At 56.4% G+C, this 25,770-nt stretch overlaps 2 protein-coding genes across 2 annotated transcripts; both read left to right on the forward strand.

Moving 5' to 3' along the window:
• Positions 1 to 297: 297 nt before the first annotated feature.
• On the forward strand, positions 298 to 3,040 carry LOC119109610 (10 kDa heat shock protein, mitochondrial). The gene is made up of 3 exons (XM_037233315.1): positions 298 to 402; positions 2,003 to 2,164; positions 2,595 to 3,040. The coding sequence occupies exons 1-3, from the start codon at positions 400 to 402 to the stop codon at positions 2,733 to 2,735; spliced, it is 306 nt and encodes a 101-aa protein (XP_037089210.1). The 5' UTR covers positions 298 to 399; the 3' UTR covers positions 2,736 to 3,040.
• Positions 3,041 to 14,746: 11,706 nt separating this feature from the next.
• Positions 14,747 to 24,986, forward strand: LOC119110000 (coatomer subunit beta'). Its single transcript, XM_037233747.1, has 17 exons — positions 14,747 to 14,764; positions 15,419 to 15,577; positions 16,205 to 16,367; positions 16,850 to 16,998; positions 17,336 to 17,534; positions 18,038 to 18,228; positions 18,651 to 18,850; positions 19,398 to 19,597; positions 19,880 to 20,013; positions 20,389 to 20,505; positions 20,830 to 20,960; positions 21,343 to 21,550; positions 21,967 to 22,077; positions 23,033 to 23,129; positions 23,459 to 23,615; positions 23,988 to 24,141; positions 24,852 to 24,986. Exons 1-17 carry the CDS (start codon positions 14,747 to 14,749, stop codon positions 24,984 to 24,986), a joined length of 2,523 nt encoding a protein of 840 aa, XP_037089642.1.
• Positions 24,987 to 25,770: the final 784 nt, after the last annotated feature.

The raw sequence follows: 25,770 nt of genomic DNA on the forward strand, positions 1-25,770 counted from the left end.
TCACCTCTATATTTTGCAGGTACTATCGTGTTATACTTTTCCTTCGTGAAAAAGGTGATCCCTTTTGATGACGTTAATATAAAATATTTCTTACTGAAACCTATTTAAACCATTTAAACGTAAATTTTTTTACTAAATTTAATAAAAACATATTTATTTTAAATGCATATGAATTAAAAAAGCTCTATTTATTTTCAAAAAATTTAATAAACGTAAAATAAAGTGATTGCATAACTTTCCATATAGGAAACGACACATGGCCGCGATGCATTTTCGACACATTTGCTTCTATCAGTTCACGCATGTGGTAGAGGAACTGCCACACCGGCTTTGAAAACGGGAAGGCTCGAGAGAGGTGTCTGCCGCGCTTTAGAATAAGCCCAGCTCGCTGCCGCAAAGATGGTAAGAATGTGGCATTTTTCGTGGTGGAAATCCAACTGACGTTTGGACTGCATAAAGTGCACTCATGGGTCGATGGTCTTCAACCAACGGGCAGGGGAGTCTGCAATGTGAATGGTTGGCCATTATCACCGTGTTTCTGTGAATCATGTCATACCGATCAAGCATTTGGCATAGCCTATGCAGTGGGCCAATCACTACTGACTTGTGCTTCTTAGTGGCTTATCACATGTTTCCTTCACCAATATTGGCCAGCCATGCACATGAGGTGAAGGGTCTTTCATGGTAGGTTTCAGTTATCACTTAATTCCGCGAGTAATCCATCCACTGTGCTGGATGTCTATACAATATGACTTTGCTGATTGCTGTGTGTGCTGAACTCAGACCAAGTCTTATAGTGCTTGTTTGGGGAAAAATTGTTTTGTGTGTATTTTTACATGGAATGACCTTTGTAGTGGCATAATTCCTTGACACATTTTTTTTGTATGCAGTGGATCAGGTTGCAGCTAACTAATGAACTTCAGTGAATGTAAAGAAGTTGTTCTCCTCGATACCTTGCATCTAGGTGTCTGTTAGTGCCATTAGATTTTGCTAAGCAATGCTGGTGTTGAATACATGGAGCCCACTATCCATTATCACTTCAAATGTTTTGCTGCTAGGATTTTTAGGTAGAGGGGTTCGCTGTCTTGTTGTAGCAGTATTGACTATCTGCAGTACCAAACTTTTACCATGCTGCCAATGATTGACAAAGCGCAGGCTGAGATGTCACTCAAGTGAAATAGCATGCAAGGTCATTCATGTTTAGGCTGTATGCAATTCATATAGGGTATAAGCAGAGAATTTCTTCCTTGGGCATTATTGGTATTTTCTTTAAGAGCTGCAATGCCAGAAGGCAGTTTGCTAGTGGAATGATGAAATACTGGTTAGAATTATTGGACTCATGTGGCTGTCAATAGCACACTGCCTGTTGCTGGATCAGATGCTACGGGTACCTATGTTTAACCATGTATTTTGGTGCATAATCACATTCAGCCCACTGGATTGGGCTAATAGGTGTGTCTTGGAGCTATCTACCTCCTTGCTGAGGCTGCTTGATGGGGTCCAATGTCTAAAAAAACAATAGGGTCCTGTCAATACATCTTTCTCAATAGGCTATAGTATAGTAGGACACCATCAACAAATAATCCCAGTTGTCAGATGGGGTCCACAGATGCAAATCAATTTGGTGACAACATTGTAAGTTGAAATCCAAGCTGTCAGACTTACTCCTACCCCAGTCTTGGAATGGCCACCTCAGTTTAGTGGATACCACTCACCTGCACATCAGACCTTCCACAAACTGACAGTGACCTGCTTATTCAATTTGTATTGCATGGGATAGCTACAAACCAGTGTGCTGCAGGTTTGGCAAAGAGCCTCATTCATGATTGGTGTTCAGTATCTTCAATTTTTTAATTTATGTGGGATTTAATGACATGGTGTGGATACCAGCATATTTCTAGCTGCATAGGTAGCTGGTTATATCATTGGTACTAGCATTTACTGCATTCATACATGCATGTCTGCAGGATGCTTCTTGTAAAGGCCTCATTCTCTTTTTCAGTCGGGTGCCCTGAAGAGGTTTATCCCCATGTTTGACCGTGTACTGCTGCAGCGGGCAGAGGCCATCACCAAAACCAAGGGTGGCATCATGATCCCAGAGAAGGCACAGCAGAAGGTGTCTGAGGCCACTGTGGTTGCAGTTGGTCCTGGCTTCAGGACAGACGTGAGTTCATGCAACTATGGGCTTGAACAATTAAATGTAATGATGATTGAGGTTAGAGGTACACAGACATCATTATGATTTGTGTTAACAGAGTGGAATGGAAAGCTGAGAAGTCCATTGAACTCCAGCAGACCAAATAAAAAACTTCATGAGAAACATGGGCACAATATGACCAAGGCAGTCAGTGTGCCCTAAAGCCCAAATCATCATCGCTTCATGGGCAATCATTTTCCACCACTAATACTGTCCATTGTGTGCCTCTGGCTGACTGTGGTGTGGTATGTTGCCTGCATCTTACGATGGCTTAGCGCTGTGAGGTGACTTCCAGCCCTTGCTCTGAAGTGCCTTCCATAACATAGGGTGACTTGTGCTTGATGTGTTGAGGTGCGGTCTGTGCGGCGCCCTGACACGTTACCTGTGCCACGCACAGGAGGGCAAGACCGTGGCGCCCACGGTCAGCGTCGGCGACCGAGTGCTGCTGCCAGAGTTCGGCGGCACAAAGGTGACGCTGGACGACACCGACTACGTGCTCATGCGAGACTCGGACCTGCTCGGCAAGTTCACCTCGTGAGCGACCGGCACCTGACCGGGGGTCACCACGCGCACGGGCGCCCCGACCGCCGCGCGCGCCCGCTAGCCAAGCCACTGTCTGGGCGCGTGCGGCGGTCTCAGCAGCGTGCGGCGGCCGGGCAGAGCGCCGCGGCTGCTCGGTCGTCGGGGCGGCCGAGTCTCATCATGTATTCGCCCGTAGGTGGGGTAGGAGCATTGTGTAGCGACTCTAAGGCGTAAGCCGTTTATGTCAAGTGTATGGGATCCTCTGCGGATGTCACAGTCAGGAGTGGTCCGTTTATTTTGTAATATATATGAAATGTGTCGCATCGGCGTTTTCTTCCGTCCTGCGTCCGAAATCGATTTCGGCGTAGCTCTACAGCGGGATTGGGAGCAGCTGGTCTTGCGTCCCGCGACAAAAGAATGCCTCCACTCGTAACTCTTAGAACAGCACAGTGTAATGCGCAGCTGGTGCAATTCAGTGGGGTCATACAGACGGTCAAAATACCTTTTTTGTAGCTATGGCTTTTATTAAATATGAACTGCGGAGTGCGACATTTTTATCGTGCACGAGTAATGACGTCCACGGCATCGGTTGGCAACCTGTAACCCACGGCGTCTGTTGACTTGTAACGTTTATAGCGTGCGTGATAAATGAGCCCAGCGGCGTGGCTTGTGTTGCTTGAGAAACTCTTATGGATGCGGGTATGCAGATTTAGTTTAAGTTCGCGAAATCCGAGGCCTCCATTTGCGGCGTTGTCGCGGCTGGCGACACTTATATGGGATAAATTTAGCTGTAGGTGTAAATTGCGGCTGCCCCGTTTGTGCCAGCGTGGCATCCGCTTTTGCGACGTGTACATTGCTGTCTTTGCAGCAAATGTTGAACTGTTCGCTGTAACGGTGCGTTGGTTTTCAAAACCGTAAACGTGTTTGTGAAGCCTCAGAAAAAGGATCTTTTTCAACACGTTCAGACGGCATTGGTCGAAGCGGCTGATGCAGTTAGTGGTGAAGGGGAGACTGCTCAACAGCTTCCCCACGACCCTGTTGCGGCCGGCACCTCGTAAACATCCGTAGCGGAATGGTTATACTCGCCTCCCGGTTCATGTTGATCCGCAGTCGTCCGCGGGTTAGCTGGCGCAGTCATCCCGGTGCGAGCTCTGCCGACCGACGTGGTGGGATCAGGTGTGGTTATTGTGATAATCTGAAACCTGACTTCACCTCTGACCCGAGGCCGCCCGCGGTAACTGGCTGGGCTGACCGGTCGACCGGCGGCACAAGAGATGTGGTGAGGACATGCGGAGTAGACGCATGGGGCGGATACGCCAATAAACCTATCATGGCGCGGTCGGCAGGACTAGGCCTGAGCCTATTCCGGGCCGCTCGGGCATTGCTGTAAAATTGTACAAGGCCTCATTATCAGTCAATCCAGCACGGACGGCGGTGGAGCAGCCGATTGCCCTGCTGAGACAGCAAATGGAGGTAGCGGCTCTGGACCGGTAGGAAGCCCGGGAGAAAGAAGAGCGATTAACGAAACGCCTCCTAACGCTGTCCACGCCTGTCCTCGCAAAATCACCAGGTCCGCACCGCTGCACAGGGTGAAGGAGAGCCACCAACACGCATTGGAGGCTGTTTGTCAGCGGCTCTAGCACCCGCTCACCACCTATCATTGGGCGCATCTCTGCGAGAATTATCTGCGCGGGAAGAAAATTGAATGGTGGCTGTAAGCTGAAGTGAGTGGCCAGCCCACCTTTGGAGGAACAAAGGGCGGCACTGGTCGCACTTTTCGATGACCACTTGATAAGGCTCGTGAAATATTCACTGGGTGTTGACCTGATCAATGCAACCGCCACCACTGATGTCATTGTCGACAGGATCGGTGAGCGTTAACATAAATAGAGAAACCATCTTGGATCACCGCGAATTCTTTTTGCGGTCGCAAGAGCCTGGTGGGAGGCCGTTCAATGATTTCCTGATTGCAGTCAAAGAGATTCACGAATTTTGTTATTTATGTGACCGTTGCCAAGACACCAATCGCATTGGCATATTCAGGACCGGTGACTGGACTCAGCTCCGGTATCGGGAGTCCATGACGGACGGCCATTGCTGATGAGATGCTCGACGATTGCGTAAATCTGCGGCGTCTTGTGAGACGTGGGGTCTGATGATACATCAGACACCATGATGCGATACTGCGCATGGTCGCTCCGATAGTGTCTCACCTCTCCGCCACACCGGCGTTCCGAGACGTCCCGTGGACTCTCACTTCTCCCGGCGGCGGCTGTAGAACGACTGCGACGCGACTCTCGAGGATGGGGAAGCAGAAGTAGAGCTGAGTCAGCGCGTCCGTCAGGTTCTCATGACAGCTGTCAACGCAGTCACCCATGACGGCTCCCGTCTCATGTCTCTGCACGGGGCTCCGCTAGAGCAGGTACGCGCAGCACCTGAACAAGACACTGAATACCAGGAGTTGCGGGCATTCATAGCCACTGGCTTCCCTGGCGCAAAGGGAAAACTGAGTGTCGCAATGCGGCCCTTCTGAGGTGTCCGCGAACGGATCATCGTGGATGATGACCTCATTGTGTGTGAGCCCCGACTCGTCATCCCTCGCAGTCTGAGGGCGGGAGTCCTGTGTAGCTTGCATGACAGTCATTGAGGCATCAATCGAACGAGAACGAGAGCGAGACAAACCGCATGCTGGCCAAACAATGACAACGACGTGGCCAGCATCGTCAGTTCCTGCCGTGCCGGCAGAGTTCTGCTGCCCAGCCATCGGAAGGAGCCGATGATGGTGGACCTGCTACCAAGCAGAGTTTTCGAGTCCGTCTCAGCTGACTACCTTCAACATGCCGGCAAGACCTACCTTGTATATGTATATACGACAGCACCGCAAAACCCCTGTACAACATTCGAGTCGGAGTGACCGTTGATGTCCAGGATCGATGCACAGGCCGGTGGGACCGTTTGGTATGGTCTTGGGGGTCGGTGATCACGGTGACCATCTTGTGAAAATACCCAGTAACCGCATTCCCTGGCGTAACTGACGATTTTTGCATGCTTATCGCTCGCTGCTACCGTGTTCGTATGTCCCACACAGCAGGAAAACACCAAGTGCGAGCCCGCCTAAAGAGCGCGAAAGTCCGCGCCGCGGCCGTGACCGCCAAGACCTCAACAAAACACGTGAGCCGGCGCCTTTACGCCGCAGTGAGAGCGCGACGCGCTCCGCATTGTCTCGTTGTGGATCCCCAGCTGCAATGGTGTGATTGATTTGGTGGCCGAGATTGGCGTCTCGTTTCCATACCTGCCAAACACTTTTCTCACTTTGTTGAGATTAACTGCAGATCTATATTCAGTTTGTATTTGTGATCTTGTTATTTGCTGTCGCCCTCTGGGTGTACATGTAAAGTGCTGAGCATTTCTACATTCTTAACAGTTCGCTGTAGCGTTTATATGGCGTGCGTGATCTGCCCATAGGGAAAATGTTTTAACTTAGTGTTACCGTTGATCTATCCGTGGATGATCGATGAAACAATTCGCTCGGTGCACCAGCCGCGTGCGGGTCTATATTCCAGACTCCCGAACACATATTATTCCATATTATATGTATATATACATATATATATATATATATATATATATATGCCATCATATTATATATACATTCCAGACTCCCACATATCCGAGCTGAGTACCCGACCCCGGTTGGCATCAAGCGCTCCGCCGCGAAAGTGGCAACACCTCTTGGTTGCGACTGTTAACAGTCAACCTATATACACATCAACCGTCACAACGATGTTGGGGAGGTGTGATAAGCTGGAACCTGGGGCCGCCTCTGTGACCTGAGGACCGCTTGCGGCGACCGGCTGGGCCGGCCGGGCCGACCAGCAGCACATGAGATGAGGTGGGGAGGACATACGGAGAAGACGCGTCGGGCGGGCACGCCAATTAACCTACTAGTTATCTGCGGGCGCGCGAAGTGTTCGCATTTACCAATTTTTTTTTCTGAATTCGGTACACCTACTTCACACGGACTACCTGGTCATTGCACGCATGTCTTGCAGGGAATGTCATAAGGGCAGGTAAGTACGGCCCTCTGTTCGGATTCTGGTCCCCAACATCGAGCAGGAAGAAGCAGGGACACCGCCAGTAAGAGCGGACTGTCATGGGCTGCATTTCCGTGGTCCGCAATTTTCCTTTTCCGTGGTCCGCAATTTTTATTTCCTTACCGCAACTCCGCTGTCGGTAAGGCTCATGCCATCATTTCAACAACGGTTCTCGTCCTCAATCCCTGTCCTGCCCACATTCCTCCCATATCACTAGTGGCATCTCCCTCCCCCCCCCCCCCCCCCCCAGTCTCATAGAGAGAGACTCTCCGAGAGTCAAATTCTTGCGGTGCACGGGGATGCGGAGCACTAACTGTGCCCGAAGTGGCGCAAAAATTCGCTCATCTAAAGCGTCCCAATCATGTCGTCCTGAAGACGGTACCGCTCCTAGTTGTTATGAGCATTACGCCTTGGGCTGGGAAAGATGGCCTGCATGAAAACGAGGGCCTGGGGAGCTGAGTATTCTTGAAAGTAGAGGTGCTTTTTGCGAATTCCCTGTGCAGTTTTTGTATGATACCAGCCTCCCCATTCTTGGCTTCCCCCAAATATTTTTGGCTGGAATATTGCAAAACTGTAGGGAAAAGCTTTCTCACAAAACCGATTTGCTCCGGGCATTACTCGCTGTTGATAACTGTCACGCTGGTAAATTGTGGGCTTTTTGATAAATGGTGCAAGTGAAGAATGCAAATTTGTCTTTATAAATAAGGCATGCTTATTTATTCCAGAAACAAAAATTGGGAGGAGTGTCAACGTACGCTTCTTCAGCCCGGCACGGAAATGATGTTTTAGTTTTACACCCTTATGCAATGAACGATCTAGACCCCGTTATAAGGCAATAATTTGATCAGCCTGTCGCGATTTGAAAACCTCATGTACACATCCCCTTTTGTTGTTCGTTTTCGACTGGTGCCGTATGTACGGTTATGCAATGTTGAAATGTACAAGTTACAATCTGACAGCGTTTTAGTACGTATTTCCAAGCCACGTAAAGAAAGGAGGGATGGGTTTAGAATTGCAAGAGTTGTGTCAGCTCGTAGTTTCATCATATATCTCGTAATTAGAAATGATGAACCTTTACCAGTGAAATTGAAAAAATATACCAGGCGCATATGCGAAATATAGCGCTAGATGAGTCGACAGATATTACACAATCTTGATTTATCGCATCATAAAACGGCAAGTTCAATATTGGTGCTCCTTTTCATCTCTATAAACCTGACAGGCTGGCTATAGTGCGTCGCATATGTATCATCCATGGTTTGCCTTCTGTACATATGCGGTGACTCGGTATCAAGTTTGCGTTGGAGCGTATGTTGTGTGAATGGTTGTTGGTTCATCTTAAGAGTGGCCTGGCTCCATCTCACTTGTTTGCCTGAGCCTGCATGAAGAAGAATTTATCGGGACAAACATATCGAAGGAAGAGACTGCATTGATCTGGAGTTCCAGTCGATAACTAGTGATCAACTAACTCCAAAATGGTAAGGATAGTGAAGGCCGGCTTTGAGAAAGAAAATGTCCATGTAGGTGTGTTGCACCTCTTAATGCTTTAGTCTTGCCGGGGACAGGTTTCCTGTGATTGATGGACGTGCTGATGGAATAGACGTTTAGTTGTGCAGTAATGGGGGGAAGATGGGCATTTACCACAGGAATGCCACCAGGCGCTAGTTATCTATTGTCATGAACTCCCCATTTTGGTAATTCTGGCATTTTATGTTACTCCTGCATGGCAGATTAATGCAGTTTGCACAGGATATGGTAAGCTGATCAGACATGACATGAAATGACTGTACTGTCATTCTTGTCAAGTACATCAGTATTTGCACAGCCTCTCCGTTATGTCATCATCAATGGGACTTAAGACACACTCAGCTGCTGAGGCTATATGGCGTCACCTGCCTACGACTCTGGCAGGATGGGTGAACACCACAGGGAATCAATTTATGTACCTCTGGTCTTCCAGAAGTGTAGCAGTGAACACATACATGTTAAGCATTACACCAGCGGGACCCCACAGCCTTTTCGTAAGCTAACTACCATCACCAGGTGTAATGGAATCCTGGGGAGGACTGGAGTACATTCTATTTTCATGCATGTATGCAACACCATGTGAATTTGCTCTGTGGAGTTGCTGGGATTTTAATAAGGGTCTTATGATTATGCTCTACCAACTAGGGTAACTGGGAAGGGTAAGGACAGGACAATTTTTCTGTGTGGGATGGAAGTATTCTATCCAAAGTTGTTGATCTGGCCTATTTAATACTACTAATTTGCCCTGTAGGATGTGATGAATGAATGGTAGTTAATTCTTACTTTCAAACCTTCCCTGTCCATCTGGTTGTGCAATGAATGTGTGTATACCCCCCCCCCCCCCCCCCTGCTTCCCTTGTCACACTGTTACATGTGATGTCTGTTTAATCCTAATGGGGCTAGAGATATGACAGAAATGATAGGAGTGCTCCTTGTCATGAGAGGTAGCCTATAGTACCCAGCCTTTAGGTTTGAATTTTTTTATAAGGAACCATGTCTGCATAATGTTGAGCAATTTAAAGCCTTACCTTCCTTTCCATATTGTGCTTTTATCACATTTCATTAATCCCTCCCACCCCCTCCATGCACAGCATAAATTATGGAAGGCCCCACATATAGGCAAGACCAGACATGATCCCACTGAACACAGGGGGACTTTGCTGGGTTTGTTAGGCATGATGTGACAATTTGACTACAACAACCACATGGTGTCTGTGACATCACTGGGAATTTGGTGACTGTTGTATTGCTGAACAAAGCACAAGAAGATCCTTATTGGTCTGGGTAGTTGAATAAGGTCAAGATGAATTATGATCTCCATTTTAGTTATGAAGTTGTGTTGTACATGCCATTGTGAACATGAAGTTTGGGAACCTGGATTTTATGCCTGCATGTGTATAAATGCTTTAGTTTGATATATTTTTGCATGATGCATTTTTGATAACCAGATTGTATATATTTATCAGAATTCTATCAAAAAATGATGCAGGGACCTACATTAGTGATACCCATGACTCCCACATATATCTTAGTGAGTGAACTTTGTGAGCATTTCTTTATGAGCTGTATGCACAGCCTTTCTGTCACTAGAGCTCAACCATCTGCTGTTGGCTCTTAACTCTGTATTTGGCATGGTAGGTGTTGGGAATTATTCTAGGTATGATTTATCACATAGCAGCGCTGATGAGACTATCTAAGTAATACATTACCTAGTGTGGCAAAGTTAGGCCGAATATGTCATGGTGACATATACTTGGCCTTTAACATGCCATTCAAGTTTGTTTGGAATTTAAACATTAATGACACCTTAACCTATCAGGCCAAATCACACTCGTGATCTCATTGGAGGATTTTGTACACCTGTGTAGAGAAGATCCCATGTGTAATGGATGCCTCTGTTTGTGTGTTTGTTTGAGGGGAAATGTGTGTTACCTAAGGTTTTACCTACCTGATGTTGTAGGATTTGCCATAATGTATTTCAGAGGACATCATATTTGTGTACTGTGTCTGTGATGAAGATGCCGGCTTGATGTAAAAAGGTCCAGGAAGGTAGATGAAGCCGACTGGCTTTGTGAAGTCACAATTTTTGTTTGATGGCTTTGGAGTCAGACTTGATTTCTAGCCATTTTGCACAGCTGCAGCATTTCAGATTTCATTCAGCATGGCATGTAGCATGCAACTATAAATTCATGCTACCAGAATCCTGGTTCTTCAGCACCCTCCCCACATGGTTCATTGGGCTTATCATTGCCCTTTGATCCTGAACCCAGACATCTGACCTGCCAGGCCCATTTGTCAGGCCTGAGGCGCTTGGATGCTGGGATGGCCGGTACCCAGCTGCTCTGATTGGCTGACTTCCAGTGAGGGTAGGGGCAACAGGCATAAACCCCAAGCTGCAAGTGTAATAGAATGACAAAATATTGGCATCCCTGCCACCCAGGTGGCTAAATATTGAATTCAAACTGACATGGCTGCTTTTAAAACTACAGATTTTGGCAGAACAAGAACTAGAAACCTTGGCTTAACAGCATTATGAACAGCTGGTTTCGGCTTTGGCTTTAAACAATTTTCGAATTATAGCTCTGGTTTAGCTCCATGCAAACTCAAACTGCTCAGCTTTCTGGTGTCATTCCTTTACTGTAGCTGGCATTTTGCTGTGCAAAGAAAATGGCCCTGTGTGACCTTTTGTCCCTAACATACTGTGCAACTTCTCAGTGTTGTGGCGCATACATGGTTGAAGGCCAAAACCAGCTGGTCATTTTCAGAACCAAGTAACACCTGATGATGGCTGCAAATCTAACATCCTAAACATTATGTGCATACCTAAACAGAAGACAAGAGCGATTGTCCTAAAAGATCAGTACCCATCCATACTGCTAACACTATATCTCAACCACTCCTCAAAACCCTTGCGATATTTGCTGATCCCATAAGTTTGAGTAGAAGCAAAAGTGGTTTTGGCTGCACCAAACAATGCTTTTCACTAGATCCGGCCTCGGCCTGTTAGTTCTGAACTGATAGTGGTTATATAGTGGTTTAGAGACTCTTTACTAATGTTCAGAGCCTCTAAAAATATATCTGGTATATACTGAGCCAAGAATGTATCACAGCTCACCTCTGCTGAACATTGTTACTGTCACTTTGCAGGCAGTTGGAGATGAGTTTGTATTGTAGGGTAGTGACGTGACGTGGAGGAAGTTGAAAGTTGCTGGCAGGGTGCATGCAGGTTGGAAAACTGAAAATCCAAGGCCGTGTTATGATGTCACAAACAGTTTGGATAATGTGCTCAAATGCACAAAGAATTGACAATTAGCTGTACAAGATTGTATCATGATGCATTGAGAAAGAAGGATACAGACATTGCCATACAACTGGAAAGAGGTTCCTGAACAGTATGGACGTTGGGACGTTTTGGTGCCCACTGAACAAGTTTGTTATAAAGTCTCCAGGAATCATCCGGGGGTCGTTTGTACGTATTCTCGTTAGCCTGAAAGAACCTGCCTGGTAGAAGGCACGTTGTACGCCTCGCAAAAGCGGCGTAGATTACACAAACATATAATTGCAGCCACAGTAGAGGCATCTGTACATGGAAGTTATTGACTGGTCATCGTCGTTACGAGCCGAGGCAAAAGCCGACAGCGAGTTTGTGTCCATTGTTTCGTTGTTTTGGTTGCAGTTCGCTTATTTGCAGTCACAGCGGTAAGATAAGCTTGGGTGCATGGGCATGTTGTCCTTGGTGTTCGGCGTAATGTTCTCGTCTTATTGGCGCTGAAACGAGAGTTGGAACTTTAATAATGTTGTATGCACAATCGCCACTCTTAAAATGACTGTAAGGTAACTTTGGATTTAACGTTAACACAAATTACATGTATAACAGTGCAGATTTAAAGGCAACAATTCACTTAACAGTGACACCCTTAAACCGATTGTAGTGATGCCCCCAGCAAGGCACCGACGCTTGGTCGGTATCACCGTAGACTATCCGTCCGATCGGGGATGGGCAGCTCAGCAGATACACAGTCATCACAAAGCTCCATTGGGATGCCGTTCCGTTCGCCGCGCCGGCCAGCCCGCTGCTCGAGCCGTCCTGATGTGCCACACCAGCAGTGGTGGACACGTCGCGTCCCGCCTCTACTTCCGCTGCGAACCGCACATGCTGTCGCAGATGAGGAACTCGTCGGGCGGCCTGGCCACCGCCTCCAGCGGCTCCGTGATGTCCTCCAGGAAGTCGGAGAGCAGCGAGCGCATGATGGCGTAAAGGCCGCGGCGCAGGCGGGCCTGCACGGCCGGCGCCACGGCCGGTGTGGCCGGTGTGGCGCCTGCCGCCGCCGGCCCCGGCGCCTCGCCGCCAGTCACGCTCTGACCAGAGTCGGTGACGGGCACCGCCGGCGCGCGGCCGCGACCGCGCCCCTCCACCGGCGACGGCGGCTTCTTGGGCGAGCGCTTCTTGCGCTCGCGGCGCTCGGCAGCGCGCGCGCCGCGCTTGCCGGCCGCCTGCTGCTGCGGCGAGCTGGCGCTGGCCAGCTCGGCCGGCTCGGGCGTAGCGGTGGCAGTGGCGGCGGCACGCGGCGCGCCCAGCCGCAGCTCTAGCTCGGCGGCCGCCTCCGAGAAGCGCTGGATCACGATCACGAGGCCGGAGCGGACGACGGTGGCGGCAGAGACGGGCGGCGGCCAGTCGGCGGGCCGCCACAGCAGCTCCACCAGCTCGTACAGGCGCGTCAGCAGCCGGTCCTGGTCGGCGCCGCGCTCCAGCGTCAGCACGGCCGCCTTCAGGCCGGCGCAGCTCAGGTCCCACGGCTCGACCGGCGCTTCCGACGCGCGGCCGCGGCGCCGGCCGCGGCGCGAGCCACGTCGCCGCTCGGGCGGCTCGCGCGCGGCCACCACGTCCAGGTGCAGCTGCGTCAGCTGCCGCACCACCTCGGTGCGGTACTGGAGGCCCGGGTTGGACGAGCGGAAGCGCATCTCGAGCGTGTCGGCCGGCCGCGGCGCCGGCGGCACCTCCTCGCTGAGCGTGGCGCGCCGCAGCAGCAACTCGAGCACGTGGCGGGCGGCGGCGCGCGCCACGCCCCGCTCCAGCTCCAGCGTCAGCTGCCGTCGATCAGGCCCGTGCGGGTCGAGCAGGCCGGCCAGGCCGTACAGGCGCAGCCGGAGTGGCGCTCCGCCTTCCAGCCGCGGCACCGTCACCAGGTCCCACTCCTCCGAGTAGAGACCGGGCGCGGCCGCGTAGAAGACGACCGGCAGCTGGATGGCGGCGCCCGGCAGCGCCACGCCCGGCCCGCTGTCGAAGAAGAACACCGGCGTCGGATGGCGGCCGGTGAAGTGGTTAGGCCGCGGCACTGCCCGCCAGCTATAATACACTGCCACCGGGCCGCCGTTGGCCAGCGGCACGAAGCGCCGACAGAGGCGGCCGGCGCCCGCCGACAGGCTGACGGCGGCGTTAACGGCCGGCGCGGTGCGCGAGGAGGCGGCGCGCCGGTACACGGCCTCGCAGCCGGCCAGCAGCAGGCGCGGCCCGCCGGCCGCCACGTCTGACCAGCAGCTCTCGGACGCCGAGTCGGAGGCGGCCGACGCGGGCCGGCTCTCGGCCGCCGGCGCCGGCGCCTCGTCCTCGCGGCCGACGGCGTGGCCCACCACCACCAGGTCCTGTTGCTCGGGCGGCGCCGCCGGCCGGCAGTCGCGGTGAAAGGCGCCGGCGCGCGCGCCCGTCTCACCGCCTGGCAGCGGCGCCGTGCCGCGCTCCTCGCGGATGACGCGCGCCACGTGCAGCCGCTCGGGCACGCGCGGTCGCTGCTGGCCGCGCTCGGCGCTCAGCGTCTCCTGCAGGCCGTGCAGCTCGCCGCCGAAGCGGCTGGCCAGCCGCCAGAAGCCGTGGCCGGCCGGCCGCGCCGCCGCCGGCCCGTGCACCAGCGTGCGCTCCAGCTGGCGCTCGGCGCGTAGCAGGAAGTCGCCGCCGCTGTGCATGGCGAGCGCGGCCGGCGGCCGGTGCGTGCGGCCGGCCAGCAGCCGCTCCTGGCGCCGGCGCGCCGCCAGGAAGCGCCGCCACACGGCCAGCGGCCGGTCGGCCTCGGGTGGTGCGTCCTCCGGCTCGTCGCGCCAGAACTCGTCGGCCGCCACATGCTCGAGCAGCACGTACTGCGGCGGCGCCGGCGACGGCGCCACCAGGCCCGGGAACTGCTGCAGCTCTCGGCGCGCCGCCTCCGTGTAGAGCTCGTCGGGCGTGCCCATGATCTGATGCGGCCGCACCGTGCCCAGGTCATGCACGGGCAGGAACAGCATCGACTCGGACTGCGCCAGGCCGGGCAGCGGCTCGGGGCTCGGACGGCGCACCCAGTACGGCAGCGAGTCGCACGAGTCCGACTCGGTCAGATTCGTCATCATGTAGTCGGTGGCTGTTATCCGGTCCGCCATGCTGGTGTCGGAGGATGTGATGAAAACGGACACTTCCTCTCGGTTTCTCTCTCTTTATCTTCTTTAGTTGAGAGGGAGCAGTTCACCCAGGAACTTTTATGTTCTTTAAGCTGTGGTATAGCATGTTATGGATGAGGTCGTCGACACCCATTATATGTCAACATTAAATGAATGGTGCATATTATTCTGTATTACATTGAACGTGTAATCGTTTGAACACACGCTGAATGAAGCTCATTATATATTAAAATACAACTGATGCACTTTTCAGTGTCAAAGACAGTAACAGCTATGCCATATCGGAAAACGTGCGTTTTATGCAAATGATCCCGCTTTTGCAAGATCCTTTTCGAGCGTCACTATTCCACGCATGGCGTGATGACAAATAGACAACATGTTTGCAAGCATGTGTCCTGTGTGAAACCTCGAACCAAGCAGCCAAAGTCCATGGAGTTCCGGGATTTACCAGCACATGAACAACATCTCAGTTTCGTGTGCTCTCGTGCGGGGTCGTGTGGGCCGGGTACCCGCATACTGCACCACCAGCGGGACGTTAGCGAGTTTCGCCCCGTCAGCATGCTGGAGCTGATATCGCTGCCGAGCCCTGACCGGCGCAACGCCTCAGCGGGCGTCGCGCCGATAGCAATGGTGACCCCTGTGTGTGTTGCAGCCGCTGCGGCTGGACATCAAGCGGAAGCTGACGGCGCGCTCAGACCGCGTCAAGTGCGTGGACATCCACCCCACCGAGCCATGGATGCTGGCCTCGCTCTACAACGGCAACGTGCATGTGTGGAACCACGAGACCTCGCAGCTCATCAAATCGTTCGAGGTACGCTCTGGCATAGTTCGTGGGCGGCTTGCATTAGCCGAGCGACCTGACATTGGCGTAGCCGAGGGAGAGATGTTGGGGTCATGCTCCCCCGCCCCCCTTCTGGGAGGTGGCGGGTCCCTTTGTGACTTTTTGGCAGTTGAAGACACCCGTTCGGCTTCTAAGATATCCCAAGATGGGCCCTCCATACATAAAAATGGGATCCCGAGCCATAAAGATCCTTGAATAAAGGGCAGGGTCCCTAAGCAGCGAAGGGGAGCTCCCTGCATGAAAGGGACCCCTATGACTCGATTTGGCTCACTCCTGGGCGCATCCCTGGCTGCGCCACGGTGGCCTGACGTCTGTGATTCGCTGGCGCCACATTCAGGCTGACGTGGCGTGGTGTGCTATCAATCTGTCTGTCGCGTGGCGTTTTGTGCCATTTTGCGCACGTCCATTCGCCGCCACCTTGCCGAGGATTGACGCACGTGTTCTGTGTCTTTTTTCCGTTCTTTCCGTGTCTTTACATCAACATCTTCGCGGCAGCGCAGTGCCGTCGTCTGTGCCCCGCAACCCTTCCCCCACTGACCTGACTGACCTGACCTTGGCGCGCGGCAGGTGTGCGACCTGCCGGTGCGCGCCGTCAAGTTCGTGCCGCGCAAGAACTGGATCATCACTGGCTCAGACGACATGCAGGTGCGCGTGTTCAACTACAACACGCTGGAGCGCAGCCACATGTTCGACGCCCACTCGGACTACATCCGCTGCATCGCCGTCCATCCCACGCAGCCGTTCATCCTCACCAGCAGCGGTACGGCAGCGGCGACGCCGACCCGGCCGGCGAGGCTGGGGGCGGGGCGCTGGGGACGCGCCGCGGCGCAGCGCCAGCGCTGGCGTGGGGTCGGGAGGCTGCGCGTTAGCTGTGGTGACAGCCGTGCTGCCGTGGTGGGTGGAGCTTCCGTGTGGGCGTTCTCCAGACGTTCTCTCTTCGTGTTTGAGGTGGTAGGAGCGCCCAAGGTGTTACCATGACGTTACTGTAGAAAAATAGCGTTCCGTCTGCTGATATGAAGTTGCCACTTTTAAGCAACGTGCATCGCGTGGATAAGATCTAATTTTCTGTAAGCAAACGGCTCTTGGCGGTGGCTGGTGATGGCTCCGTTAACTCCTTTGACTCACGCGCCACACTTCACACTCACTCGGAGGACCGCGAGCGTCTCTGCGCGCTTGGCAGAGGCACGCTCGCCGGCCGTGGCAGAAGCCGCTGACCGCCGCGGCTCTCCTCTCCGTCCGCAGACGACATGATGATCAAGCTGTGGAACTGGGACAAGCTGTGGGCCTGCCAGCAGGTGTTCGAAGGTCACACCCACTATGTGATGCAGATTGTCGTCAACCCCAAAGACAACAACACCTTCGCCAGCGCCTCCCTCGACCGGACGGTTAAGGTGTGTGACCAGCTCAGTTGGGAGCCCGCAGCCTGCTTCTTGAGCTGTGGTTCGATCTGGGTAGCCATCCTAGAAAGCACTCATGCTTGGATATGATGTGCGCATCCATTGCAGCCATCCTTTGCCAACGTACTCCGCTGCTTTCGGGTTTCATGGTCCTGTCTGCATTTTGGGAAAATAGCTATGAACAAATCGTCGGTGCTTCCGCTTGCCTTCTGAACTCTCGCCAGTATACAGCCTGCTGAACCAATGGGCCAAGCGGGAGGCGGTAGCGTCTGGCCGTGATGTAGGCGGTGCTACCGTGCTGACCTCCGACCTCTGCCCACCCCCGCGGCAGGTGTGGCAGCTGGGCTCGGCTACGCCCAACTTCACGTTGGAAGGCCACGACAAGGGCGTCAACTGCGTCGACTACTACCACGGCGGTGACAAGCCGTACCTCATCTCGGGCGCCGACGACCGGCTGGTGAAGATCTGGGACTACCAGAACAAGACGTGCGTGCAGACGCTCGAGGGCCACGCCCAGAACATCTCGGCAGGTGCGTGCACGCGCCGCGGCCCAGCCGGAGGCGCCCGGGTGGGGGTGGGGGAAACGGGCTCCGCATTGGCGTCGCTGTGGCATTTATGGTGATAAGGTTGTCGGGGGCACGTCACACCTACGCGTCGGTGTAGATTTCCTTCCCAGACTCACCATGCAACACGTTGCGAGTCTGGGAAGGACCAACACTTCCGGTTACTGTAGGCTTCGCTTGCGTCGGCATTTGTTAAGGCGCTAAGGCTTTCTGGCTGGGTGAACCGTCTACTGTATCGTAGTATTGCACTGAGCACGCCAGACACTCCACCATGCGTTACATCGTGCAGTGTCGTGCGTGCAGTCAGTGATTTGGTGTGACGCACGCACATGCACATACGCCAACGCCCATTCTGTGTATGAAACTAAGGCACGTATGGTCACCATGTGAGAGTGCGCTCATGCCCGGCGCGCGTGTCGCGTGACGGTTTCGTGCACAACGCGCGCCGACCGGGTGTGGTGTCGTTGCAGTGTGCTTCCACCCGGAGCTGCCGATCATCATGACGGGCTCGGAGGACGGGACGGTGCGCATCTGGCACGCCAACACGTACCGGCTCGAGTCGACGCTCAACTACGGCCTGGAGCGCGTCTGGACCATCACGGCCACGCGCGCCACCAACAACGTGGCCATGGGCTACGACGAGGGCAGCATCATGATCAAGGTCAGTCGGCGCTCGGCCGGCCGCCGTCGGACGCCGGGCGGCGGCGCGTGAGGCGCGCCGCGGCTCTGCGGCGGACTAGAAGTCTCGGAGGACGGCGCAGGTCTGGAGAGCGGCGGAGAGGGAGCGGTGTGCGGCCGTGGTGACCGGCTGCTCCGAGTCCGGGTCCTGCATGCCGTTCGACCTGGGGCGCGTTCGACAGTGGTGTCGGCGATGGGCGTCGGGACTATCGCGTACCGCGGTCATTCTCCATCGTAACGGCACGTATTCGCGTAGAAGGAGGGCTGTGCGACGCGTGGCTTGTAGCGTCAGGGGCTCGAACGGAGCCACCGCGTGTTGGCACCAGCTGACCGGTGGTCGATGTGGCGCGCGCTCCCCGCGTGCGACCCGGTTCGCTGACGCCCCGACGCGACGCCGCCCGCCAGGTGGGTCGCGAGGAGCCGGCCATGTCGATGGACTCAAGCGGCAAGATCATCTGGGCCAAGCACTCGGAGATCCAGCAGGCCAACCTGAAGGCGATCACGGACGCCGAGCTGCCGGACGGCGAGCGACTGCCGCTGGCCGTCAAGGACATGGGCAGCTGCGAGATCTACCCGCAGACCATCGCGCACAACCCCAACGGCAGGTCAGCCGCCGGGGCGGGCAGCACGTGTGTCCGGTGTATTTTTAGGTCTGGTTCTAGCTGGGGCTGTTTTGGGATGATGGAGGCGTGAGCGAGAATCGCGGGTGTGCTTCAGCCACCTGTCTGCTAATAGCCGGAGGGTGGTTGCCCTGCGCTCGTGGCTTTTATTGCGCGGCACTTTCCGCGGAAGTGAAAGCTGTTGTGGGCGTGGGCAGCTGGCCTGCGCCGGTACAGGGTGGCCTATGTGTGTTTAGTGTTTGTGTTAGCCTGTAACGATGTGGGTTGTTTTCAAACTTAATTTATGCGGGCACCCGCGTCGGACGCTGCCATGCGGGCTATGGTAATATGGTTGCCGTTTTTTCTCAGTACTCTCCAGTACCATATGCGGACTAGATCGAGAACGGCCGTGACATCCTATTCAACACCTGCGTCCCCCGTCCTCCTCCAAAGCACGCGCCTTGAATTACCCACGGGTGCGCCGCAGTTCGTGCCTGTCATTCTGCGTCGGTCGAGGCCCTTTTGTCCCAGCGTTTCGTTCGGTGACCGCCAGGTTCGTTGTGGTCTGCGGCGACGGCGAGTACATCATCTACACGGCGATGGCGCTGCGCAACAAGGCGTTCGGCGCGGCGCAGGAGTTTGTGTGGGCGCTCGACTCGTCCGAGTACGCCGTGCGAGAGAACTCCACCACCATCAAGCTGTTCAAGAACTTCAAGGAGAAGAAGACCTTCAAGCCAGACTTCGGCTGCGACGGTGAGCTGACACCCCGCCGGCGCCGAGGCTGTGGGTTGTGGACCGGCGCGTGTTCTCGTCCACAGCGTGCTCCGGCCCGATGTGGCGTGCATCTGCCGGCGAATGACCACGACCTTTTTGTTCTTGCTGTCCTGCGCGAGCAGCGCCCAGCGCACGCGGGCGTATCGATATTTTCATCCACTGCGTGCGTGTGCGCCGTACAGTCGGCTGGTGTGTGACGCGTGAATGACTGGCTGACATGGCGCGGGTGCGCCGCTCTGACCCGAGCGTGCGCCGCCGCAGCGATATTCGGCGGCCAGCTGCTGGGAGTGCGCACCGTCTCCGGTCTGGCCTTCTACGACTGGGAGAGTCTGGAGCTGGTGCGCCGTATCGAGATCCAGCCCAAGCACGTGTACTGGTCGGAGGGCGGCACGCTGGTGCGTTGGCCGGCGCGGGCTCGGCGGGTCCGCCCGGCGCTGCGACGGCGATGGGGGGGGGGGGGGGGGGCGCTGTACTCAGCGCGGATGCCAGGGTGAGGAGCACACAGCGGGTGGGTGTTGTGTGTGCTCCCGACCTGTTATCAGCCCTGAGTATCAGCAGGTGTTTGTTGGGGGAGGAGGTAGCGGTCGGGGGAGCGGTGCGGGGGTGTGTTCATGCGCGGGGCTCGAGAGTAGAGGCCGTGTGGAACGCCACCGGGCCGGGCCCTCAGCGCGTGCGCACGTGTGCGGTTCACCTGTGTTGCCTGCCGGATCTGCGGAACGACAGCTGCTCCCACTGCGCGGCCCGACACGCTTGACTCCCATGGTCGGCAGGTGTGTATAGCGACTGAGGAGAGCTACTTCGTGCTCAAGTACTCGCCGGAGCTGGTGGCCAAGGCGCAGGAGACCAAGGAGGGCGTCACTGAGGACGGCGTCGATGACGCCTTCGACGTGAGTGCACCGAAGGGGTTCAGCGGGGGCGGGCTGATCATCTGATGCGAGGTGATCATCGGGACAACACCAAGTGAGGTTGTGTGTTGGAGCGGCCTGCGCTGGTGATTGTGCTGGTGTTGCAACAGGGACCCGCGGTAAACCTGCGGACAGGGGCTGTTTTTCTTCTCAAGTGCGGTGGCCGGGACTAAGGGGCTTCGAAGCTGGTCTGGAAAGGTTTGCGAGTGCGCCTCGAGCCAGACTCGTCCCCGATTATTTGACAGCCGGTGCGAACGCTCCTTGCTCCTGCCGGGCTGACTCCGCTGTTTGACGCGCGCGCTGCAGGTGCTGGGAGAGGTGCAGGAGACGGTCAAGACGGGCTTGTGGGTCGGAGACTGCTTCATCTACACCAACGGCGTCAACCGGCTCAACTACTACGTGGGCGGCGAGATTGTGACTGTGGCCCACCTGGACAGGTGCGTTGAGTCCCGGGTCACACGGCGACTGCGGTCGGACGTGCGTGGTGTGCCACAGGTCGGTCCCGTCGAGCGTCCTTTTGGCTCGCTGGGCAGCAGCACTGGGCGTGCGTCGGCCAACAGTTCACGTCATCGGTATTGTTGTCCCGTCAGCTGGCGATGACGCCCGCAAAGAGCGGTCGGTAGGTTTTCCTTTGTACCGCCTCTCACTGGACTGAGCGTTGCCCGCATCCGCCTCATCATTCGCCGCGCTTGCTTGGCTGTCCTCTGACTGAGCGCAGAATTATGTATGAGGTGAGAGCATTGCGACAGGAAATTTCCCTCAACTTTGCTTCCAACGAGACTGGCGCTTGCTGTGTCACGACTGCACGTGTCGCCGCAGGACCATGTACCTGCTGGGCTACCTGCCCAAGGACAACTCGCTCTACTTGGGCGACAAGGAGCTGAACGTGGTGGGCTTCTCGCTGCTGCTCTCGGTGCTGGAGTACCAGACGGCCGTGATGCGGCAGGACTTCCAGACGGCCGACCGCGTGCTGCCCACCATTCCCAAGGAGCAGCGCGCGCGCGTGGCCCACTTCCTCGAGAAGCAGGTGCGCGGCGCCGTCCGGCCGTGGCGCGCGGCTGAAGCTCGGCTCGGCTGAAGCTGCTGGCCGCTCTAGCGCGGGCACCGCGGGCTGGGGTGCGCGAGCCGCGTCAGTCCGCGGGCGGGGCGGGACCGCAGCTGGTGTGGCGCCGCTGCCGGCGTGAGGCGGACGCGTCCCGCTCGTGCAGGACGACGGCACTGGCCGCTGGAGGGGGCCCCACCCTGCTGGGTTCACGTGTACCGCCTGATTGGCCGGCCGTCGCGCGTCAACACTCGGCGATTTTAGCCGGAGGCGTCGTGACTGCGGCCCGTGCTCGGCGGGAGACGTCTCCCGCTGGAGCGCGTCCGCATGCGGCGCCGGCGCGCTGTCTGTGTGGGTGTGTGGGTGCCGGGCCTGACCGGGGGTGTGCGGCCGGCTCGTAGGGCTTCCGGCAGCAGGCGCTGGCCGTCTCCACCGACCCCGAGCACCGGTTCGAGCTGGCGCTGCAGCTGGGCGAGCTCAAGATCGCCTACCAGCTGGCCGTCGAGCAGCAGGTGAGGCGGCGCGTCCGCGGCGGGCCGCCCCGCCGCTGGTGCTGGCCAGGCGGGGCACAGTCTGCCCGCACAGCAGCGCAGGGGGCCCAGACAACGTTTTGACTCAGGACGCTATTGTGTATTTGTAACTTGGTCGATGAAGGTTAACTGTTGTCTTAGTGCGGACAAATGAGTAAGTTCTTGAGGGCTCGAAGTAAGGGCAGGTGGCTTGACTTCCATCTAGGTGATGGTGCCGTATTCACAAATGGAATATAGTGTGGAAGGCTTTTATGACAGGATTTTATATGAGGGCTTTTATGATTTAGAGCACGGTTTAAAAGGGTTCGTGTTTTCAATGTCTTTTTATTGCTAGATGAACAAACAGGTGCTTGGCCCGTTTGACCTACAAAGAATCACTGAGGTTGAAGTGAACTTCTGCATTGATCTCAATGTTTTCCAACTTGGGTAGGAGCCCTCTGATTTGTAATAAACCCGGTGTTTGTGACATATGAAATGCGGGCTCGTGCCAACATCTATCGTCCATGTGGTCCATTGTGCACAGAATGGAAGTCGATCAGCATGCACAAATGTCACGAGAAATCCTGAGAAAGATTCTTTTTTACTAGCGGACTTTGGTGTTGTATGTTCGCATAATATTATAGTGTTGGCAGTGGGTACTTTCCTTTGCTGAGTGACGATGGATTTCCAACTACCCGCCTCCTAGGGACGTAGTTCCTTATTTATTCGAAGGTGGGAAGCTTAGATCCCAACATTGAGAAGGAAAATGACAAATCGGTGCAGAATCCCGTTTTTTGCGTACTTTCGGCGTAGTTTTAGCTATTTTCACCGTTCAGCCTCCCCTCCTCGAACTTAATTTTGCGAAACTGCACCGCTGCCGCCTGAGATGAATTCCCCTCCCCCGGACGCCGTGCTGAGGGGCCGCTGGGCGCTCACGCGGCGCGTCTGCCCCTGGCAGAGTGAGGCCAAGTGGAAGCAGCTGGCGGACCTGGCCACCAGCCGCGGCCAGCTGGGGCTGGCCCAGGAGTGTCTGCACAAGGCCAACGACTACGGCGGCCTGCTGCTGCTCGCCACGGCCGCAGGTGAGGCCGCCGCCGCCGCCGCCGCCGCCGTCCGTCGCCCGCCGGCCCCGGAGCCGTCAGCGGTCGGCAGACTGGTCACGGTCGACGCGCCCTGTCAGCCGGCGCCCCGGCGGCGGGGAGCGCTGCGGTGGTGATGGAACGGCGACTCGGCTGCAGAGGCGCTGCTCCGAGCTGTTCGACGCCGGAGCTGCCCGATACCGCTGGAGGCGCGGCCCCGGGAGCGCTGCGGTCTGACCGCTCGGTCTGACCTGACCTGACCTGACCTGACCCGGGCTGGGCTGATCGGAGCACCGTGCCCTCAGGCAACGGCAGTATGGTGGCCAAGCTGGGCGAGTCGGCGGCCAGCGGCGGCAAGAACAACGTCGCCTTCCTCTCTTACTTCATCACCGGCCACCTGGACCAGTGTCTGGACGTGCTGATCCAGAGCAAGCGGCTGCCTGAGGCGGCCTTCTTCGCGAGGTGAGCGCCGTTCGCCCCGTCCGCGCAGGACGCGCGCCTGAACGACGCTGGCTCAGGTCTGGGGCAAACGCCTGTCTCACGCCTGACGTCAGGACGGCCGCGCCTCGGTCTCACGTGTGCTAACTGGCGCTGAGTTTTGACGCCCCTGTGGTCGTCTCCTACTCATTATTCGCTGCACTGCGTTTGTCAAGCGTCACCGCATCTCAATGAGAGTTGGGCCGGCAGAGGCTGTCCCGGGGCCGAGGAGTCGAGCTCCAGGTCTCGCGATCCACCGGCAGACGGCTCAGTCGAGCTGAGGCTCCGCGTGCCGTGAGCGCGCCATCGGCCGCCGCCGCCGCCGCCGCCTGTCCTGACCGCCGCCGTCCCCGCCAGGACCTACCTGCCGTCGGAGGTGTCGCGCGTCGTCGCCCTCTGGAAGCAGTCGCTGAGCCAGAGCAGCGAGAAGGCGGCGCGCGCGCTGGCCGACCCGGCCGAGTACGAGAACCTCTTCCCGGAGCGACCGGCCACGCTGCGCGCGCAGCAGTTCGCCGGCCAGCAGCGCAGCCGGCCGGTGCCGGCGCGCGCCGCCGCCATGGTGCCGGTGAGGCGACCGCCGCGCGCGCCGCCACGCGCCGAGCGCGGCTGACGCCAGACGAGGGGCGGTGCAGGACCGGCTGGTGCTGGGATGGGGATGCTGTGCTCGTGTTGGGTGACAGCGTGGGCATTGTGAGGCATTGGTTTCCTTATGCATCCGCGTAATTTTTCGACAGATCATAAACTGACTGGAGGATTTGGACGATTACTCCGGCACATGTATCAAAGAAGTAAAGATGGCGTGGCATTTGTTATGCTTGGAAGTCCGTGTCTGCGATTTGGCCTTAACGGTTTGTTTTTAATCGCAGTTTGTTCCATGTATGTTTATATTGATGCGAACAGGATCCCTCATTATGTCACTGCGTTCTATCAAAAGCACCACCCACAGCACTTCCGCTTACTTGCCACGTCGCGAATACGCCTTCGATCCCAGCGATATCCTCCTTAAGTTACGACGACGGCTTGCAAGTGCGTGGACGGAGCACAGTTACTGTCCCTTCGCCTTCCTTGCATTCGAAGATCAGCGGGCCGCGTGGCGCGGGCGGGCGGTGCCGGCCGCCGCCTGCGCCAGGTGCGGCAGACTGTGCCGCAGCGTCGCTGTGTGTCGCGGCGCAGCCGGCCGCCCCGCCCGCGCGTCCGTGCTGACGGCGCCCCTCACCGCAGCCCAACTGGGAGCGTGATCTGCTGGCCGAGACGGCCGAGGCGACCGAGGCCGGCAAGTTCGTCTACCGGCCGCCGGAGGCGCCACAGGAGAACGGAGACCTCTCGGACCCGGACTCAGGTGAGGGCGGCGCGTGATGAGATGCTGCGGATTGGGGGAAGCGTTTGCGCTTTGGTATTGCCTTCTTTTGGCGGTTTTGTACCGCCTGAAGTCCAAGCATTTGGTTCACAACACCGGGTCGGTGTATCATGTCTGTGGAACATTACCCCATTTGCTCCGTCGCTCAGTCGTTTGGAGGATAGCCATATGAGGTAGTGATGGTGCATTGGGCTCTGTTCGCATCGGCTGCGTATGGTCATGCAGTGCTCGGATGATGTCCTCAGCATGGCTGCAATCTGGCTACGGTCCCTGGTGAGGGAGCGTCATCAGAACGGCCATGATCGCACGCATTAAGCCTCTCCCGATCGCTCGCGTCCCGTGTCCGTTTGCCGTGCCGATGGCGGCGGCCCGTGCGCCCATGCAGTCGCCCACCAGGCCGGGCCGCCCTGACCCTGGCTGTGTCGGCAGCGGCGGCCGGAGCGGCTCCTCCTGCGGCGGCGGCGGCGGTGGCGGCAGCGGCGGCGGCGTCGTCAGCAGCACGGCCCCTGCTGACCGACACGGACGACCCGGCGGCCGCGCCCGCGCCACGGCCGGCCGCCGAGCCCCTGAAGCCGAGTCCGGCGCCGCCGGCGGCCCCCGCGCCCGCGCCTGTGCCCGCCCCCGCCTCCGCGCCCGTCCCCACTCCCGCCCCCGCGCCCGCGCCCACCGCCAAGGTGGACGCCGCCCAGCTGGAGCGAGAGCTCGAGATGGATCTCGACCTCGACGACATGAACCTGGGCGAAGACGACGACATCGACGTAGGGGTGAGTGGCCCGGAGGGGC

This window comes from Pollicipes pollicipes, unplaced genomic scaffold, assembly GCF_011947565.3.
Source record: "Pollicipes pollicipes isolate AB1234 unplaced genomic scaffold, Ppol_2.1 Scaffold_7231;HRSCAF=8579_pilon_pilon_pilon, whole genome shotgun sequence".
Lineage (NCBI taxonomy): Eukaryota > Metazoa > Arthropoda > Thecostraca > Pollicipedomorpha > Pollicipedidae > Pollicipes > Pollicipes pollicipes.

Coding starts and splice junctions, on each gene's coding strand:
- LOC119109610 (XM_037233315.1), top strand. Junction 2,165..2,594: donor GTCCTGGCTTCAGGACAGAC/GTGAGTTCATGC, acceptor TGCCACGCACAG/GAGGGCAAGACCGTGGCGCC.
- LOC119110000 (XM_037233747.1), top strand. Junction 19,598..19,879: donor GCCAGACTTCGGCTGCGACG/GTGAGCTGACAC, acceptor GCGCCGCCGCAG/CGATATTCGGCGGCCAGCTG. Junction 24,142..24,851: donor CGCTGCGCGCGCAGCAGTTC/GCCGGCCAGCAG, acceptor CCCTCACCGCAG/CCCAACTGGGAGCGTGATCT.